The 18824-nt window shown below is 38.2% G+C and overlaps 5 protein-coding genes across 8 annotated transcripts; 2 read left to right on the top strand and 3 right to left on the bottom strand.

The window, feature by feature from the left end:
- The first annotated feature begins 198 nt into the window (after positions 1-198).
- LOC137731472 (endonuclease 2) lies at positions 199-3009 on the top strand. 2 transcript variants are annotated; one of them, XM_088687968.1, is made up of 10 exons: positions 213-375; positions 484-625; positions 765-936; positions 1018-1125; positions 1862-1917; positions 2000-2083; positions 2160-2252; positions 2344-2411; positions 2562-2635; positions 2737-3009. In XM_088687968.1, the coding sequence occupies exons 2-10, from the start codon at positions 515-517 to the stop codon at positions 2829-2831; spliced, it is 861 nt and encodes a 286-aa protein (XP_088544094.1). In that variant the 5' UTR covers positions 213-375; positions 484-514; the 3' UTR covers positions 2832-3009. The 2 variants fall into 2 exon arrangements, with proteins under 2 accessions (XP_068326688.1, XP_088544094.1); XM_068470587.2 differs by having other exon boundaries at positions 199-625.
- Positions 2938-4369, bottom strand: LOC137731475 (uncharacterized). Its single transcript, XM_068470589.2, has 4 exons — positions 4058-4369; positions 3821-3912; positions 3288-3406; positions 2938-3198 (listed from the first exon to the last, which is right to left on the bottom strand). Exons 1-4 carry the CDS (start codon positions 4311-4313, stop codon positions 3102-3104), a joined length of 564 nt encoding a protein of 187 aa, XP_068326690.1. The 5' UTR covers positions 4314-4369; the 3' UTR covers positions 2938-3101.
- A 1098-nt stretch (positions 4370-5467) lies between these two features.
- Positions 5468-7390, bottom strand: LOC137731474 (acyl-acyl carrier protein thioesterase TE3, chloroplastic). Of its 3 annotated transcripts, XR_015957887.1 has the most exons (6): positions 7073-7375; positions 6560-6660; positions 6141-6250; positions 5929-6024; positions 5592-5831; positions 5468-5509 (listed from the first exon to the last, which is right to left on the bottom strand). XR_015957887.1 is itself a non-coding variant. In XM_068470588.2 (5 exons), exons 1-5 carry the CDS (start codon positions 7273-7275, stop codon positions 5712-5714), a joined length of 630 nt encoding a protein of 209 aa, XP_068326689.1. In that variant the 5' UTR covers positions 7276-7390; the 3' UTR covers positions 5468-5711. The 3 variants fall into 3 exon arrangements, 2 of the variants coding, with proteins under 2 accessions (XP_068326689.1, XP_088544096.1); XM_068470588.2 differs by having other exon boundaries at positions 5468-5831; positions 7073-7390; XM_088687970.1 differs by having other exon boundaries at positions 5468-5831; positions 7083-7215.
- A 1156-nt stretch (positions 7391-8546) lies between these two features.
- On the bottom strand, positions 8547-10791 carry LOC137730447 (transcription factor bHLH48-like). The gene is made up of 6 exons (XM_088688209.1): positions 10273-10791; positions 9960-10082; positions 9649-9714; positions 9471-9539; positions 9236-9325; positions 8547-8948 (listed from the first exon to the last, which is right to left on the bottom strand). Exons 1-6 carry the CDS (start codon positions 10537-10539, stop codon positions 8835-8837), a joined length of 729 nt encoding a protein of 242 aa, XP_088544335.1. The 5' UTR covers positions 10540-10791; the 3' UTR covers positions 8547-8834.
- A 5584-nt stretch (positions 10792-16375) lies between these two features.
- Positions 16376-17870, top strand: LOC137731888 (transcription factor MYB78). The gene is made up of 3 exons (XM_068471135.2): positions 16376-16755; positions 16848-16977; positions 17112-17870. Exons 1-3 carry the CDS (start codon positions 16620-16622, stop codon positions 17740-17742), a joined length of 897 nt encoding a protein of 298 aa, XP_068327236.1. The 5' UTR covers positions 16376-16619; the 3' UTR covers positions 17743-17870.
- Positions 17871-18824: the final 954 nt, after the last annotated feature.

Below are 18824 nucleotides of genomic sequence, written 5' to 3'. Positions count from 1 at the left end.
TACTCCTATGAGATACTTTGGTTAATTCATTCTGTTGGCTTGACTTTCTAGGGCACGTACCCTTTACGTTCCCACTACCACCATTTCACGTTTCAAATGATCTCTCTTTTTAAAAGTTGCCTTCCTTTTCAAGCACGCAATCAATAAATTAAAATTATTAGATATTTAAACACAAAAACCAGGATTTCTTGCTTAAATAACCAAGATATATATATACACACCATCAAAATCTCCCATTAATTACTGCAGGCGATTAGTGAGTGCACACACAGATGACAGAGCCACCATTGTCGTGCTTGTTAAATATCATCCACATGATTCAATTTGGTGAAATCCGATATCCATCCCTGCCAAAAAACAAAAGTTAATTTATATGTAAAATGACATCCACATAATTCAAATTTAAATTCCTTTCCAATTTGTGTTCTCATTACTAACTACAAAACCAGAGAAAATCCGTCATATATTAGCTGCATTTTTCAGCAGTTTTGTTTCTTCGGACGAAGGGGAAGCGATGGAGTGTGGCAGGATCCTGATTGTTATTGCCTTGTGCTCGCTGCTCCTTTTTCCCGTGATTCATGGCTGGAGCAATGATGGGCATGTCACAGTCTGCAGAATTGCTCAGGTTCTTAACCAACGTCATATTTTTCTCATACCTCGGCTTAACCAAGTTGGCTAGAGTAATAAAGATATACCATATTTTGCGTCTCGGTTAAATTTTTAGTCAAAATTCGGGCCTTTTTTTTTGGGTGATGTGATGACAGTCTAGGCTGAGCAAGGCGGCGGCGGATGCGGTGAAGCAACTGCTTCCAGACTATGCAGAGAATGACTGGAGCAGCCTGTGCATATGGGCAGATCGTGTCAAGTTTATTTTTCCCTGGTCATCTGCCCTTCACTACATTAACACTCCTGAAGTTTGCAGTTACCAGTACAGTAGTATGTTCCTTTAAACGTGATTAGTACATATATATGTATTAATTCTAATTAATCATGGAATTACTAACGATTAATCTCCAGGGGACTGCAAAGATGAGGATGGAGAGAAGGGGCGTTGTGTTGCAGGGGCAATTAACAATTACACCACTCAGCTTCTGACCTACAATAGCCAGTCGTCTCAACCTAAATGTAAATACTATAACTTTTGAAAATTACTATTACGTAGAATTCTCATTGCATGACGCGCAGTTGATTGATAATGTATCAATGTCGTTAAAAATGTATCTATATTTTTTTGATATATATGTCTTATTGGGGACTATGATATTGTAGTATCCCACATCGACCACACGAGGGTCGATCTTGAGCCTTATATGTCCATGCCCACATGTACCTTTCAGTGAGGCCTTTTGGGGCTGCGGCCTGCAAAAACAAATCCGTGCGGTAGCTGGGTGTCTGCGACCTAGTCCAGGCCCAGAATGCCAAAGCGGACAATATCACTGCGAGGGAAGGCGGGATGTGACAATTTGGTATCAGAGCCAGACTCACGGTCGTGGTGTGCCGACGAGGACGTCGGACTCCCTAAGGGGGGTGGATTGTAGTATCCCACATCGCCCGTGAGGGCGTGGTTTTTGGGCCTTATATATCCATGCCTGGTGCTTCAACTTTGAAGAGGCCTTTTGTGGTGGGAGATGTGGTCTGCGGACTAACACTCGGCCACAAGAACAAAACCGTGCGGTAGCTCTGCTGCGACATAGTCCAGAGGGAATGCCAAAGCGGACAATATCTTCAAGGTTGTGGAGACCGGGATGTGACAGATATCAATACATTATCGATGATATATTAGAATCCCTTTTCGTCGCGGACTATACGATTATGTGACCGAGTTCTGTTTTTAACTACGTTTTTTTTCTGTGATAATTAGATAACCTCACGCAGGCATTTCTATTTCTTTCCCATTTCATAGGAGACATCCATCAGGTATGGCGCAATCTGTATAACCAAACACGCATGATGTTATGTTACCCTAACTCATGATCATGATCTTACGCGTGTTACACAGCCTCTGCATGTTGGTTTTGCTTCGGACAAGGGAGGCAACACAATTGACGTTCACTGGTATACGAGGAAGCAAAATCTTCACCATGTAAGTCTCATCTTCCAGTTCAATTGTTCGACAAACTACTATTTAATTTAACTAAATTTTCAAAATTTACATACAGATTTGGGATGACAACATAATTGAGACGGCGGAAGAGAGGTTTTACGATTCCAATGTCGAAGAACTAATTGACGCAATTAAACAGAACATTACGGTATCTTAGACTAACTGTGGTAGAATATTTTCTGAAATGTCTGAATCCTAACCTTTGTTCTTTGATGCTTATTATATGTCTTTGAAAACAGACTGAATGGTCAGATCAAGTTAAGGGTTGGGAGACCTGCGGCCTAAACAAGAAAGCATGCCCCAACGTGTATGTACCCTTCGCTTTTGTTATAAATTGGCCAAACTTTATGTTTTCGAGCCTTCTGGTTGTGTTAAGTCTGTTCTGCTTGCTGATAAGATCAGCAAGGCTCGGCCTAGACGATTCACTAACCTAATTACTGGGGGTACTTATTTGCAGATATGCGTCTGAAGGTATCAAAGCGGCTTGTGATTGGGCATACAAGGGTGCAGATGAAGGTTCAGTGCTAGAAGGTAAGTATGGATGTTTTGAATTCAATGGTAGTATGCTTGTTTGTTCGATAAATTGAGGAGAAAAAAATGAATGGAATAAGTTAAACATTGTTAATTTGCAGATGAATACTTCCTCTCCCGGCTACCAATAGTCCATAAGCGGTTAGCTCAAGGTGGTGTGCGTTTAGCAGCTACCCTCAACCGCATCTTCGGGTGACAGAACACTTGTTCTGCTTAAAGTTAATAAGATTTCCAGAAGCATATATGCCTCCAAGTTTAAAGATATTGTACTTGTAGTTATATTGTTAGGTATTGTTCTAGAATTATCTTTGTTTCACAAATATAAACCTTCATATATCGTTCTGATTTCTTTTCAACTACAGAAAGTTTTTTCACATCGCAAGGTTCATATTAACTGTCATAAGTTAACACCAAGTTTTCTTACATCGTCTCAATCGATACCAGTAGCATCCAAATGAAAACACAGTCAAGCAACTTCACCTTCAGCTTGTGATTTCTTCACGACGAGGACAGGGCACTTGGCGTTCTGAACACAGTAGTTGCTGACACTACCAAGAATTGCCCTAGCTCGGCACATCAAAATCGTCAGACCCCTAAATGAGATGCAGGCAAATAGACGCAAAAATAGAAAATTAGATGAAATGATACTAACCTTTTGATTTTTCCGAGCCCACGCTCGCCTAGAATTAGCAGATTGATGTTGTGTTTTTGGACAGCGTCACATATGGCTGCTTTCGGATCTCCTACTTCTGTGACTGTCTCTGCATTTACCTATGAGAAAAAAAAAATGGTAAACTTAAGTCAAATGTTTCACAGTGGTATAGTATAGCATCCCAAAGAACATCAGAGCGCCATTTTTGGTAGAGCTAAAACTGCTTACTGATAACCAAAATTACCTTTGACAAGGTTTGGTAAACATAAAAGTGTTTTTGGGTCATACAAGCACTTTTTGAAAAGTGCACTTCTAAGTAATGCTCTAGTAAGTATTGAAATATTTAGTAAAAATCTGAACTGCTTCTGCAAAAAGCGCTGCTAGTAAAAACACATATAAGTAGGGAATCTACCAAAAGCAGTCTCAAAAGAAGTACTTATACGAATAGTATATACTATATACAAACAAATACAAGTATATATATACGCACACATAAAGTTTTGTGATTGAAGAACGAAGAACTTTGGCCCTACCCCATGATTAGCACAGATCTCTTTAGCTTTCTCCAACAGCCCCAACGCAAACTTCCTGTGATTTTCCTGGGAGGAGTTAACAAGCTCCTGACCTTTATTCCATAACACGAACAGGTAACAACAAACAATTTGTCAGAAGATTTCACAGAAATCTCCTCTCCACATGTGTACGGCATTTTGCACCTTGAAAATAAAAGAGCAAAAGAAAAACACGATGAAGAGACTGAACAACTTAACTGGAAGACATAGGATAGTACATGCGAGCACTGCCGAGCGATGCCGAGAAGATGACGTTGCCAGCGGAGGGAGTCTGAGCCGTGAAGATGATCAAGGGCGACTTGGTTATGGAATCTTTGAGGTTGTCGAGAACCCACATGAGCGCGTAATGACTGCACTCGCTCTCGTCAATGGCCACCATCACCCTCTTCTCAGCTCCTCTTGCAATCGCTTCTCCCATTCTTTCTTCTCCTCTCGCAATTGCTTCTTCTCCCATTTTTTTCCCTTCGGGTTTTTGTTGACAAAACGAGAGGGAGTTGTATCTCTATTTATCAGATATTTCGGGATATTTGTAAAACTTGGTAGTTGAAGAAACAGATGGAGGGTTTTCTCAGGTCAAAACTGCCAGTCAAACACCTAGTCCAACCCCACATAGGTAGATTTTGATAAGGATAATACTTGGTGCGGATTGCATTTGTACCCCATGTTTGGCACAAATTTCTTTAGCTTTCTCCAACGAAGCTAATGTCACCTTGTGGTGGTTTTGTAGCAAAATGTTATCAACTCGGCAGCTGCACAAAGCGCATACAAAAATAAGGAAACGACAGCTGATCAAGCATACAGTTACAAACTTACACTCCGATAACTGCAACAGTTCATTTGTTGAAATAGCGAAATAGGTAGGGTGATTCGGATTTAGAGACCCTACGGCCAGGTCTGAAACTGGCAGCCTAAGCCGAAGAGAAGTCAATGGGCTGTGCAGTGAACGACTAGCTGCGAACTGACGATGGTGTGGCGTACAATTTTGAGTGCCCGATTGAAGGCGTATTGGCTAAACTCGCTCACATGGATCGCCACCATCACCTTCTTCTTCTTCTCCATATTCTATTCCCTGGTCCTCCATCCTCTCTCCATCTATCAGTGTCTATCACTCTCTTTCTTTACAGGCAAGACAAATCACGTTTGTCTGTGCATGCCCCTGTGGTCCATTTAAATCCGGGATATAGGATAATGGGAGGACTTGGTCTCTCCTGTATTCCTACTCCTACCAAGTCCTAAGAGTCAAAACTACAAGCACAAACGTGGTGTCTCGATCTAGTCTGGCTCGGACTCATTTCCAATCTTGTCCAGTCCCAGTCACCGAACGGGTTCAGAGCCTGTACTCACAGTTCATGGTCATAATGGTCCAATGCCTGTATGGTGTTTGTTGCAATTCATGTCGAGCCCGTCAAGATGCTTCAAGACCCATATATTGAAAACTGTGACAAGAAAAATAAATTTCTGCACGCACCTTTTTCTTCTTCTGCAAACTCTTGTTTAAATTGTCTCTCGATTTTCCATTGATTTATTCAATCCAAAAGTTATAAATAAACGGGGTATGTGACAATCATTATTGTTGTGACAAACGGTGTGAAGTAAATAAACCATGAGTTCAACAACATAATTTAGAGCTTCTCATTTTCTTCCATCATCCTACAGATTGAAGACCAAACTTGTCCAATTAATACTATAACATGCAAGTAATGTAGTTACATCTTTAACACTAAAAACATACTTTCTTGAAGTGTAATTGTGTTTGAAATCTTCTTTTGCTTCATTTCCCGGAAACAAGATGCGTATCCAACATGAGCCTTTGTATTGGAGTCTATCCAACAAACTTCATGTTGCAGGAAAATCAGTTCGACTCCTCGTGGCGAAGAAATTGAACAAGTTTAGATTTCACCTCTGGTGGAATGCGGATAGGACGATAGTTTTTGTCAAGCCATACTGCTGTGGCCTTTGCTTCCAAGATAGGCTGTTCAGAAAATATTATCAGAAGCTCACAGTGTGTTGAAAGTCGAGACAACTCCTTGATATGATGTAAAAAATCTTAGGACTGGCAAATAACAAACCTCTTGATTTGGCAGCTTGAAAATGAAGTGATCAAAGTATAGGCGAGCAGCTGAGGAGCCAGCGAGCCTGACCTTTATGACAAACTTATCTCCACTCTAGTTGCACAGACCTTGTTAGTGACAAGGCCGAATTCTCAATCACTAATACAAACATGTACATTGCAGTAGGAAAAATATCTTAAAGAAATTCAAACGTAAATATCGAGACATACTCTGAGAGGTGCAAGGAATTTGAGTGACAAATCCGACAATGCTAATGCGCCACCAGTGCGGGCAACTCCATCGGCACTGATGCCGACCCTTTCCAGAAGTTCATGACGACCTGATCAAAATATTGAAGCACAACAGCTCAGCTTGTTTAATAGAGTTGCAAAGATTGAAAAAAGGCGTAATCTTTTAATTCAGATTCATTTACAAGTTTCGATTATGTATAAACCACAGAATAATTCCCCAAGAAACACATTTCTGCCGTAAATACAACCTTTAAGAGCACGAATTCGACTGGAAGAATCCCCCGGTGAAATATGGAAGAGGGAAAAATTGGAAATCAACAGGTGTAATCAGCTAGATCTAATCATAAATTGTGGTTAAAAATCAAAGGCCTTTCAAATTACAGAAACGTTTAACTCACCATGTTGGCAATAACTTGCATAAACAGCATTGTTAACGACACCATATTGATCAAGTTCATAATCCCGGACTCTGAGCTCAACATCAAGAAACTCACTCATTCTGCAAAGTCCAAAAAGGCCAAGGCTTTAATTAAAAAATAAATCCTTTCAGCAACAAATTAAGGCTCGTTTGATATCCATTTCGTGTTCTTGAAACAAAAACCAAAAATTAATAACGAAAGTAAGAGGATCATAGCTCAAGTCGGTTAAGAGCATTCCGAGTTCAAATCCCCTCCCCAATATCGTTTGTATCGGGAAATAAAATAATATCGAAATGGTTATCCAACGCAACATCAAAAATCTAAAATTCAACGAACAAAGTGAGAGATTTAGGTACATTATACTATTCTCATCTGACAATCAATAAAACCGTGATGTTTCGTGTAAGAATTGCGATGGTATGACGATTCGAATTCATAACATAGAGAATGCCGCCAAATTAAACAAAGAAATTGAACGTTTTAAGAAAGTACCCTTTGCCACCTTTGAAATCGAATGCGAGAGCGGCGCAGCTCCTGACGTCGGGGAGTGATCGGAGACGTGGCCGCCTCGTCGGGAACGAAGCTGACTGACGGCGGAGGCGGAGCGACGTCCGGATGACACGTGAGTAGGAGGGGGAGGCCAAGTGGGTGGGTTCGGCAACTGAAAACGCCCGCAGGCCCTGCAACTGCAACATCTCTGCAGCTCCGCTCAGTCAAAAGTGCTGCGCAGTGCTCGGAGCAGAGAGAGAGAGAGACAGGGACGGTGGTTGCGTTGGGGAGGTTTTGTTTGGATTATTGGCGTTCAAACCCAAGCAGTAAACACACAACACATGGAAAAGGATTTTCTTTTGGGCTGGAAATGAGAATATATTAAGGCCCATTGGGCTATATACTTCTTGTGGTGAATTTGGGTCAAATAGTTGAGAATCTTGAAGTTGGATCTAAATCTTACCGGCAAACCTCAATTATGTGTTGCGCATGACTTGATTTTAGATTTTATTGTTACAATATCATTATAGCATCGGATTGATGTTATGGTGTCATATTATTGTTGTTGCTGCGTCATTATATTGATTCGGATCATGCGTAACTCATCCGTACAAAATTTGTCCGCATAAGAAAAACTTTGTTTGTAAAAGTGCCCTACAAATGATATAGTCGGACACTCTCACAGAAGTTTTGTCCTGCCACCTCAACTACAACTAGAGTCACTGAACCTGCCCTCTTCGAAATGTTCAGTCAAGCAAAATCGTATTTGAGAGGCATGTACCCCCAAATATACATGACCCTGTCCCTTTTTTTAGTTTAGTGACCAATAAGGGGACCCATGGCAAATGGTTCTCTTCTCTACTACACATCATTCTCAGCTGCCTCTCTTTCATCACTTAAACCGCGTTGAGGCATCAGTGCCCTTAATTTTAAGGGTAATCTTTGAAACCCACATGACAGATCACTCTCTCATTTCAATTATACATCAATCAAGCTGTCTTTAGATCATGATCTACAGGGATCCAACCCTTATTTCGGATGCAGTGCACCTGAGCCTGTGCGTTGCTGACTAACTACCACTTTGATCTATCTCAACAACCTTTTTGATCAGTCTGGATTATACAATGTAGAGTAGATGGTCACAAAACCAAAAATTATATGCAAGTCCCAATTCAAGGTTTTTGGTCGTCACTATACTTAATAGCATTATTTTCGTTGATTTATACAAAGAGATACGAAAAAGAGGAACATCTCAAGCCCATAATTTTATAGTTATCCACCAGCTCATTGCGGTCATTAACATAATTTGAGTGTTGCTATTTGCACCACATTTATTGACTATACAATGACCACTCTTTGATACAAGTGAGTCTCGATCAGCAATATTATCGGTCAATATGTGGTACAACTGACATAATTTTGAAGAGAATAATGCTGATCAGTAATGGGTGATATTGATGATACAAGTACAGTACAATATCATCTGTAAATTAATATTACTGCAGTTTAGTTATTATACAATAGTACAAGATTCGTTTTGCACCCTACACAAATATACATATATGCAACTAGATATATATATATATATATATATATATATATATATATATATATATAAATAAGCATGAAAACAGTAGTATTTTATTGTAATATGGGATCCATGGAAGCTGGAGAAGATGGTATTGATCGTCCTGTGTTTCATTGTCTCTACATGTACATGTAGGGTTTAGCAGCATGAGATCTGAAGAAGATTGAACTTACACTCTCAGTTCTCAAATAGGCCATGCTGCGTTGTTGAGGTGAGGAAGTCCTCCATACCCTTCTGAATCTCTGATCTTAATGCCATCTCTTGTACCTCGTGATATGCAGTATTTGTCCCCTGCAACATCCCACATTGCTCGCTTAATCACTTTCATCTTTTAAAAGTTCATTAACAACCTTAAATATTTAATAGGAAAACGATTTCTGTACATTTCAATTTATTTTTTACCGTTGATTTTTTTTTTCTTGAATGAAAAGTCATAAATAAACCTGGTGTGCATGAGGAGAAAAAGGAGTGGGAAAAACATCGTTGAGATGATTGAGACGGGAAGAAATAATGGATATACAAATTCATAATTTAATGTGTGTCTGTGTGTGTATTTCTGTAATCTTCTAAATTTATACCTGCTGCTGTTGCATTGCGTCCGCAGCATCCACACCTGGTGAATTGAAATCATAATACGCACTTGCTGCAGAAAGTTTCATTGACAGAAACTAGGAAGCCACCAAACAAAAAGCACTTTAATTATTAGTATTCTATTTGGATATATACGACGATTGATCCATAATTGTGACATTATAAGAAATCTCCATGATATGTTTTGAACTTTTGGTTAATTATTTATGATATGACTCACACCTCAATTTGTTTCTGCAGTGACTGAACGTAGCTGATAACCACATCCAGCATTACTGCCATTCCCATTGTCTGCAAATTAATTCATCCATAAAAAACATTATCAATTATGTTTAAAAAATAATAACTCATGAACTCTATCGTAGTTTATTCAAAGCGACAAGTAAATCAAATTATGTACCTTGTAGCACCCTGGAACCAGATTTTGCAGGCATCTCAGCCTATCATTTATTTTCTCTCTTCTTACCTAGTAATACCATGAATGTTAAACAAATGCGCAAGACCAACACCGATAATCTTTCCTCTATATGTATTAACTGTGTCGTTATCAGAATATTATGGATTTAATTTGTTATCGCTATTTAATTAAGGCGCAAGGGAATTAAGATAAATTTGCTTCAAAATCTGCCCTTGAAAATTAACAAGAGAATTAGTACTTCTAAACCAGATACTGGTAATATGTCCAATTTAAAAGAACTGAAATATTTGTACCCTTTCTGCCAAACTGTGGCTATCAGTAGCTTGGCCTCTCTTAGCTCTCACATGAATCACTTCTTTTAGTTTCTCCCCATCTTTGTCACTATTGTTTATCTTTCTCTTCCTTCCTCCTAACGACTGCCAAGAATCCCCAATCGCGTGCGCATTTCAATATCGAGAGAAAACACATGATCAATATAAAGTCAGTCTAGCCATAAATTAAGCATACACATGATCTATCACATCAAGGTAATTAACCAGACAACATATATAAACTAGCTCTTCAGCGAGCAACTATCTACTTATATATACAATATTAAGTACGTACCTTTCCTTTTCCTGTTTCTTGGCGAAAATCTCCAGTCATCAGATGAGCTGTGGAATGAGCAACTAAGAAATCATCATGATTTGGATCATCAGAATTATGGGAAAAGCTTTGAATATGATGAGTGAAGTTGATAGGGAGCTGGTCAGGTTGGGGCTGATGATGATGATCGGTAGTAAAGGAGGTGTCATTAGCCGAGAGAGCCATGATTTCATGATGATTGGCGCCAAGACTAGTCTCCAAATCGCAAAGATCGTCTATGAGTTCCATCTTCCAAACTTCGAGTCGTTTGTCTACACAGAAACTTGCGGTTTTGCATGCTTTTAGAGACAGACTAACCGAGTTTATAGAAACTTAAGTCCAAAAGCATATTGGCTATAGTACAGATTTTCATTTCAGTTATAAGTTGACTTTGTCTTCCTACCTCTCTCTTCATATACTAATTGTTTTTAGCAAGAGAAATTCTAAACTTACTTTAATTTACAGAAAGGAGATTCGAACTTGAGTGTAAAGAAAGCTGGTTCATTGTCATAGTGTGTGGGGCATCGGAGGCGTGGGGCTATATAACCAGTTTAGTGTTGAATTATGTAAAATTGGTATTTGATTTGGTGTGATTATCTTAATTTGTTTGTTTTCAATTTTTGTCCTTGATGGGAACATACATCTTCTCTTTATGGATAATGATGACGTTACCACAAATCGCATATATAGGTTTCCATTTCAACTCCATTCAATAAAAGGTTGTAAAACCAAATATAAACACTAGCCTCAATTGGAGTGCTCACAATCTAAAGAGTCCATAAAAATGTTGACTCCAAACTTTCCAAATCTGGAGAACTTCATTTCTCTACTCGATATTCCCAATCCACGTTGATAACCCATACCGATTCATTGACAACCCCCCATCCCCCTCAAAATCCCAACTTATAATAATATACCATGCATATATACATGCATGCCTTGCATCTCAAGTTAATTGGCATTTTGCTCGTTTTGAATATCAAATTATCGGAAGATTAAGCATGGTTGTAGCTGCTACCTTACCTAGTAGTTGTTAGGTATGGCTTAAAGTATGGAGAGGGTTGTGTAATTGATTGTACTCTCCTACTTTTGTCGATCTACATATTCTTATCCCTTCTAATCTTTTTTCTTAAGATCAAATATATAACTTTTCATCAAAATTCACACAAACCCTAGCTAGAATAGCATACTAATTAGACTACAATTAAGTATCATTTAAAAGTCAATCTTCACCTAATAAGCCCTTGATTCTTGATTCAATTTGTATTTTGCATTGTAGCTAATCTTTGATTTTGAATTCGGATGCACATATTCTGTGCCAAACTTTATTTCTTTAATGGTGGAAACAGAAGAGGGTTTAGGGTTTAGAAATTGAATGATAACTTTACCATATAAGAATGAAATGAGACTGTCAACATCCTCGTTTGAAGGTACATCACAAATGGCCTATCACCGACCTTAACTTGTTTAGGCGAATTTCCATACCAATACAAATCTCATTTTATTGTATTGTTGCAAATGTGGGTTAGGTCAATTGATCAAAACGATGTATCCGTCTTCTTATATCTGAATTCAAGTGAGTCAGAATTTTATTTTATTGAAAAGAACGAACCAATTAAGTAATGTTGCATATATACGTAAACTTCTAGTCTTTTTTCGTGCAATTACTAAACAAAACATTTGCTCTTAAGAAACGCGTCGTAACCCAAATTGTTAGGCAGGCAGTCGTTTGGTGTTCACATTTGGTCAAAATTAATGGAGATTTTTTTTTTTTTTTTTTTTTTTTTTTTTTTTTTTTTTTTTTTTTTTTTTTTTTTAAGTTCATAATTAATGTCCATGTCCTCCTACATGATCATGGAGGAAAGTGATAGGCGAAGGTCACATGATTACGGAATGAGAAGTCATAAATTAAAAGTTATATGAAATTTATTTCACTGAAAATGACATAATGGTCTAACAAAAATTTCTGGACACCTTGTTGTAACTGTTGTGACTAAGAGACTTGTAAGTAGCAGAGTTGATTGCTGCAAGAAGGGTCGTCATGTTTGTAGAGGAGTTGCGAAATAGAATTTGAAGGATGCATCGACAAGGTAATGATTTTCGCTCATCCTTCCAAGCTTTTTCCCAATCCAAACTTAGTCATGCTAGATGAGAAGCAAATCAGGCAGCACATAGGCTTGTAAGAGCAGGACTTGGAGAACAACTTGAAGTGGCTTGGTTTGAGATACTATCGGACATGGCAGCAGACATCTTGATTGAGGATGGTTCTAAAGTGATTGCATCTTTTTTATTTTTTATTTTGCAATGGCGGCCTCTTTTTTACTTGATTCTGAATTGAAAGTCTCGGCAAGGTTTTTTTCAAGGGTTCCCTTCTTTTATTATTAATTCTCTTGTACATATTTTATTGACATCCTAATGTATATAGTACCTTTCCATATTAAAAAAAGGAAAAAAAAAAAAAAAAAAAAAAGATGCTTGTAAGTGGTTTAGAATATTTATCACTACACTTGAGGATTTTTGTTCGGTTCCTTATTGTCTAAAATCGCTTGTATTATAATAAAAGACTCATTTGGATGTGTTTTTAAAATGATTGAAAACGCTTTTAGAGAAAATATTTTTAGATTCCAAAAGCACTATAAGTGCTTTCTACGAGAAGCACTAATTATGTGCTTCTTTCAGGAAGACTTGAAGTGTTTTTCCAGGATTTAATAGTATTTTTACTAAAGGCACTTTAAATAATTTAAAAGCACATTCAAACTAGCTCAAATTCATTAGTGAGAAGTAGTTTATAAGCAGATAAAAACATTTAGCATTTGAAATTACATGTTTTTGCCCCTGTAATACCAACTGGGCTTGGACCTTCTAAGGGCTCAAACGACGCACAACGCATTCCCCTGCAAGGTTGGAAATGGCAACAGGCCCATATGTTAACTCAGTCCAAACGGCAGGCCGGCCAACAAGTTCCGGAATTCTAACGACACGAAATTCACAAAATCAACAACACACACGACACGGCAATACTACCATCCACACCTTTTCATTTCTTGAGTTTCTACTTTATTAACAAATATGGGATTGAATTCAAAGTGAATTTTTCACTGAAATCTGTAATTAGAAACCTACAAAATAAATCAAGAATGAGAAAAATCATCATATTAACTACGAGGCTAAGGCGGCTAATTAATCTTATTTTTCCTATTGCTAGGTTCTCCTATCCCTTCGTTTTTTCGTTTCTTGTAAGTAAACATGTCCTCAATTTGACAGTTGTTTGGAAGTTATGAAGGGCACATTTCCATGCAGGGTTAACCTAAGTAAGAAATGATGAGAGTAAAATTGAATTGATGATCATATTCCATTCTAGTTGCATAGGTGAGGGATTTGTTCTAAAAGTGCTAGCTAGCTACATGATCATCCAGAGAAGAATGAGCATCATACACCTCATCAAAATCTTCATCCCTGTAAACTATAACACTTCAAGCTACTCGAGCCTCGAGTCAAAACAATAATTTGCCACTCTTTATTTTGCTAGGTAATGCTAAGAGAACTCTTTCAAAAGCGGAACTCTTAATGGATTCTCTTCTACCATGCAGTTTACGTTAATTTCCGTACCAACATTATAAACCACATTGTGCCAAAAGTATAAGGTAACAGAGAGTTCATAGAGAATCACATTTTTTTAGAGAGTTTCTTACCATTTCTCAAACATATATGTCCAATTTTCTGGGTCCTTTCATTGAACTTAGCCTTTACAAATAAATCATAGACTCATAGGTGTACGCTCCACCCCATCTGCAACCTTTATTTGTGCTCTGCGTCAGTTGTCACTCTCAACCCACACATCCCGAGTGCAATTTCAGTGCTTTCAATTATAAGGCTCCTCCGTCCTAACTTCTTCATGGAATCTCAAAACGAGTAGATATCAAATAATACATAGTCACACGTCGGAAACTTAATGAAGACTTAAAAAACGATTTAAGGTGGCATTGTCCACGAAGAAACAGCCCCAAAGCCAAGTAACTATGGTATCCCCTACTACAGGTATGGCGCTAGCTAAGCTTGTTATTATTGTAGCTCCCCAAAAGCTCATCTGACCCCAAGGTAATACATATCCTGTAAAAGTTATCAGAATCATTAATAGGAAGATTACAACTACGAGACACCGAACAAATTCCCTAGGACTAACGAAATAGAATACAACGCAAGATGAGTGATGTTACTACTAGTAGCACTAAAAAAAATTTGTACAAAACTGCAGGGATGCTAGATTGTTTGATTGTGGATGGATTGCTTTGAGTTTGAGGAATCCATCTCTCTTTTATCTAAAACAATAAAGCGGTTTAACGTCAATAATCATGGATCATCTGGATTCACAGCTCATGGCTAGGGTACCCCCACCCCACACCACCAGAGGTGACCAAGAAAGCACGCGTGCATTTTCGATATATATCAATATCAAGTCTCACATGATGCTGAATAGTTCAGTGGTCCTTTACTCTAAGCTTTTTCTTCTCATGTTCCCAAAACAGGTAGGATGACAAGAGCATCTCCCTCCCATCATAGAATCATTTCGACTACATTTGGAAAAATATTATCCTCAAATAATTGATTCTCTCATGTTATGACATATGACATCATATATACCTGGCCTTTGAATCTATTCAAAACTTTAAACAAAACACCCCCCCCCCTCCTCCCCTCCCCGCCCCGAACGGGGTCCCCCCTCTCCCCTGAGTCCTCTCCTTTGGCCACCTCTCCCACGAGAGCTCGCCATGTCACTTTCTTTCTTTCTCCTTAGTACCACTTTTCCTACAATCTAGCTACTTTCAAAACTGTTTATTAAAAGGTCAATAATATGTACGAAACAAATGAACGATTTTAAGAACAATTAAGATTATCATGATGATTAAACGACTTTCAATTTTATTGTTGTTTTTGTATGGATAATATTTCGGCTATGATAATAGATTGAATGATTTTGTTTATGACACGTTTACAATGAAAATTGTAGCAACTAAGTAGACAATGAGAGGTACCATGGTGTGCACCCAGGTATTATTCTTTTATTATTGGGACAATACTTGTGCTTACACTTGAACATATTTTCACTGTGAAATGTTATAATTAAAGCCATTCATTTTCTCACTAATTATTTACAAATCATCTTTGCAAAAATAGTCAAAATTGAGATGATTCAATTCAGTCATCTATATGTATCAAATATGTGATTGGTTCATCACGAAACTGTTAATTTTTATCAAAATTGTAATTTATTTGAGACATATGAGTTACTTAACAATCTCTAATTCAATTGAGTTTTTACAGAATTGCTCTTTAAACGATAATGGAAAAAAATAAGTGATTTCAGTTGCAATATTTGTACAATCAAAATACGCTAATTACGAATCAAGCGAGTATACACGTAATGACCTGGTTTTGGAAGAAAACATGTAGTACCACGCTGAAAAGAACAAAATGATTTTTTGTGCTTGGAAGGGGCATCATTATATTCCAACCACACACCGTCAATATCTTTATAAAGTTGAATACTTTGAAACATGGTTCGATGGAGCCCAACTTAGAATACGCCATTTTCCACGTTTGTATGCATCTGCGTAAAATATATTTTGTCCAGTCCATCACGTTTCTTGTATAAGGAGGGATCGAATCCAGATGGACAACAAATAGAAACGAAACGAAAATAGCTATCCCTTGAAGAAAAGAAACCCTACTACGTCTCACTTTCAAGAACCTCGTCCATCTTCTCTTTCTTTAGTTCAGACCTAATTCGAATCTATCCAACTATTTATGAAATCATTATGTATTAACCATACGTAAGTTTATCATAAACTCTCTAGTGCATGACTTATATTACGGGATGTGAATGACGGTCGAGCAGTTGTATTGTGTTAATCGACTGGCTACTCAGATCCCGCACAATATCACTCGAGTTGTATAATTATGTGGTTTGAACTTGACCAAGGATGACTAAGAAAAGTTTATTTTGTTGTGACCCATATAGCTAGAAGCTCTAGCTTTGCTTTGACACCTCAGAAGGCTAATCCATGGACTATACAACCAAATTTCATCTCATAAGATTCCATTTGGACAGTTTAGAAGCCAAAAATGCATGCGGACACTCTCCTTTTAGGGTTTTACTTTTCTAGATTTGTAATTATTTGAAACTTTGTTCTGTTCTGCTCTATAAAATCTTAATTTGCGTTCCTTCTGTTTCACTTTCATCCCTCTCTTTCCTCAAAACAAAACAAAACAAAACAATTCACTCACTCTCTCTCTCTCTCTCTCTCTCTCTCTCAAGCAAGAGAGCAGCTATGGCTGCTCCTACAACCCCTAATGAAGAAAATGAGTTCAGAAGAGGGCCATGGACTCTTGAGGAAGACAATCTGCTTATACATTACATCATGAACCACGGCGAAGGCCATTGGAATTCTTTAGCAAAACTTGCAGGTAAATAGCAGCTAGCCTCATGATGACAACCATTTGTCAATGAGTCCATTTCATTGATTGGTTCTCAAGCATTCAACTCTGTTTTTCTTTAGGATTGAAGAGGACGGGAAAAAGCTGCAGATTGAGATGGCTAAATTACTTAAAACCCGACATTAAGCGCGGGAACCTTACTCCGCAAGAACAGCTCGTGATCCTTGAACTCCACGCCAAGTGGGGTAACAGGTATGTCACAACCTTAATTCTTTAGTAAGTTGGTGTTTGTTATGTCAGGAATTCTCCATGCCAAATATCCCTTCTTTATGTCACGCGTCTGTAATGTCTAAAATGTACCGATAACATGTTTGTACGGTTTTCAGGTGGTCTAAAATTGCGCAGCATTTGCCGGGAAGAACAGACAACGAGATAAAGAACTATTGGAGAACAAGGGTGCAAAAACAGGCGCGCCAACTGAACATCGAGTCGAACAGCGAGCAATTTCTCGATGCAGTTCGGGGTTTCTGGGTGCCGACTCTGCTGCAAAAAATGGAGCAATCTTCTTCTTCTTGCTCTTCAACCTTGAGCACTTCTCAGAACTCCGCGTATCCTTGTCTGTCACCAAATCACGCAGCTCCTTCCGTGCCACTCTCAACCTCTCCACCTAGCAATGCGACGAACATGTTGGACAATTATCACATTAGTGGAAATGCCAATCTTGCCACCCTCCCAAGTAATATCCTTTCGGCGGATTCTTTTATTCCACATGTGCCTCAAATGGCAGAACCGTCCACGAGTTTACCCCCTGCATCTTACCGACTTGGCTACAACAGCTTAACTCCAGATGGCAGTCACTATGTGGACAGCAGTAGCTATGACGTGGAGGGTCTCAGCCTGGACCCTGTTTCGGCAATGGGCAATCTTGGCAATTCACTGTTTGATTGCCAGATGGGGGGAGATGATTGGATGTTGGACAATCTGACTGACAATTTATGGAACATGGATGGGCCGTGACAACCTTGAAAGTTAGAAGATTTTCAGGGGATTATTCTGAGTTGAAGATGTTAAGGGGTTATGGGATGTATGGCTGTTCACAACTGTATTTTCTACTAGTAATGTAATTTGATGCTGTTTGAACCTTATTCTTTTTGTTTGACAAGACGAGATATAACTTATATTTAAAATTAATTGAGACTTTAAGAAAGAGAGATTCAAACTTAGGTGAGCGACCATTGAAAATGGTATTCTCTAACCAACTGACCGAATTCACTTCTGTACATTTGACCTTGTTCTCATAGTTGGAAAACGTTGTCATCCGACATGACAATTGACAATGTGTCAATGACTAAAATGTTCTGATTCGAAGGAATCGAAGCATGAAGAAGTTTACCCAGGAAAAAAAAGAGTTGAATTGAAGAAGCAGCTATTTTGTTGAAAGGAGCTAGAAGCCACGTCATAGAATAGATTACATGGTGATGAAATGATATCAAACCCTAATGATTTTACATCGTTCTTATTTTTCCAACGGTCAACCATATGATTTCTATGTCACCACGTGGTCAATGATATAATATCTATAACAAGAATACTTTTCTTTTTTAACAAATCCAACTGTGCTTGTGATATTCGAAGAATGGAGCATACATAATACTCTGACTAACTAACTAACATCTATATGTTAGAATAATGTGTCGATCGATGTAGCTGTTATACTAAGGTATTGATCGATCTAGCTGTCAGACTAAATCATCGATGAATCTAAATCAACCTAGTTGTTAAACTAAAGTATCGATTGATGTAGCTGCTAGACTAAAATATCGATCTACATAAATTTATGGTGCGTATGTGAATTTGAGAGAGTATCTAATTCGTGGGTGCTTTTTGTTGTAAACTTGTTTGAAATGTGGATGAATTAAAGTGATGCCCAGTACTAGGGTTGGGGTGGGTTATCAATGGAAAAAGTGGGGCATCAGAGAGAGAGAGAGAGAGAGAGATGTGTGAGAGCCAAATGGAAAATGGTGAGCTAAGTTTTCATGTGAGGGTTGGGGTTTGGAACCTTAGAAATTTAGAAAATGATGGGAAATCAGAATAATACC

The sequence above is a fragment of the Pyrus communis genome, chromosome 16, assembly GCF_041283825.1.
Source record: "Pyrus communis isolate YQ-2024b chromosome 16, ASM4128382v1, whole genome shotgun sequence".
Taxonomy (NCBI): domain Eukaryota; kingdom Viridiplantae; phylum Streptophyta; class Magnoliopsida; order Rosales; family Rosaceae; genus Pyrus; species Pyrus communis.
The sequence above is the reverse complement of the archived record's forward strand: the minus strand, read 5'-3'. Positions and strand labels throughout refer to the sequence as shown.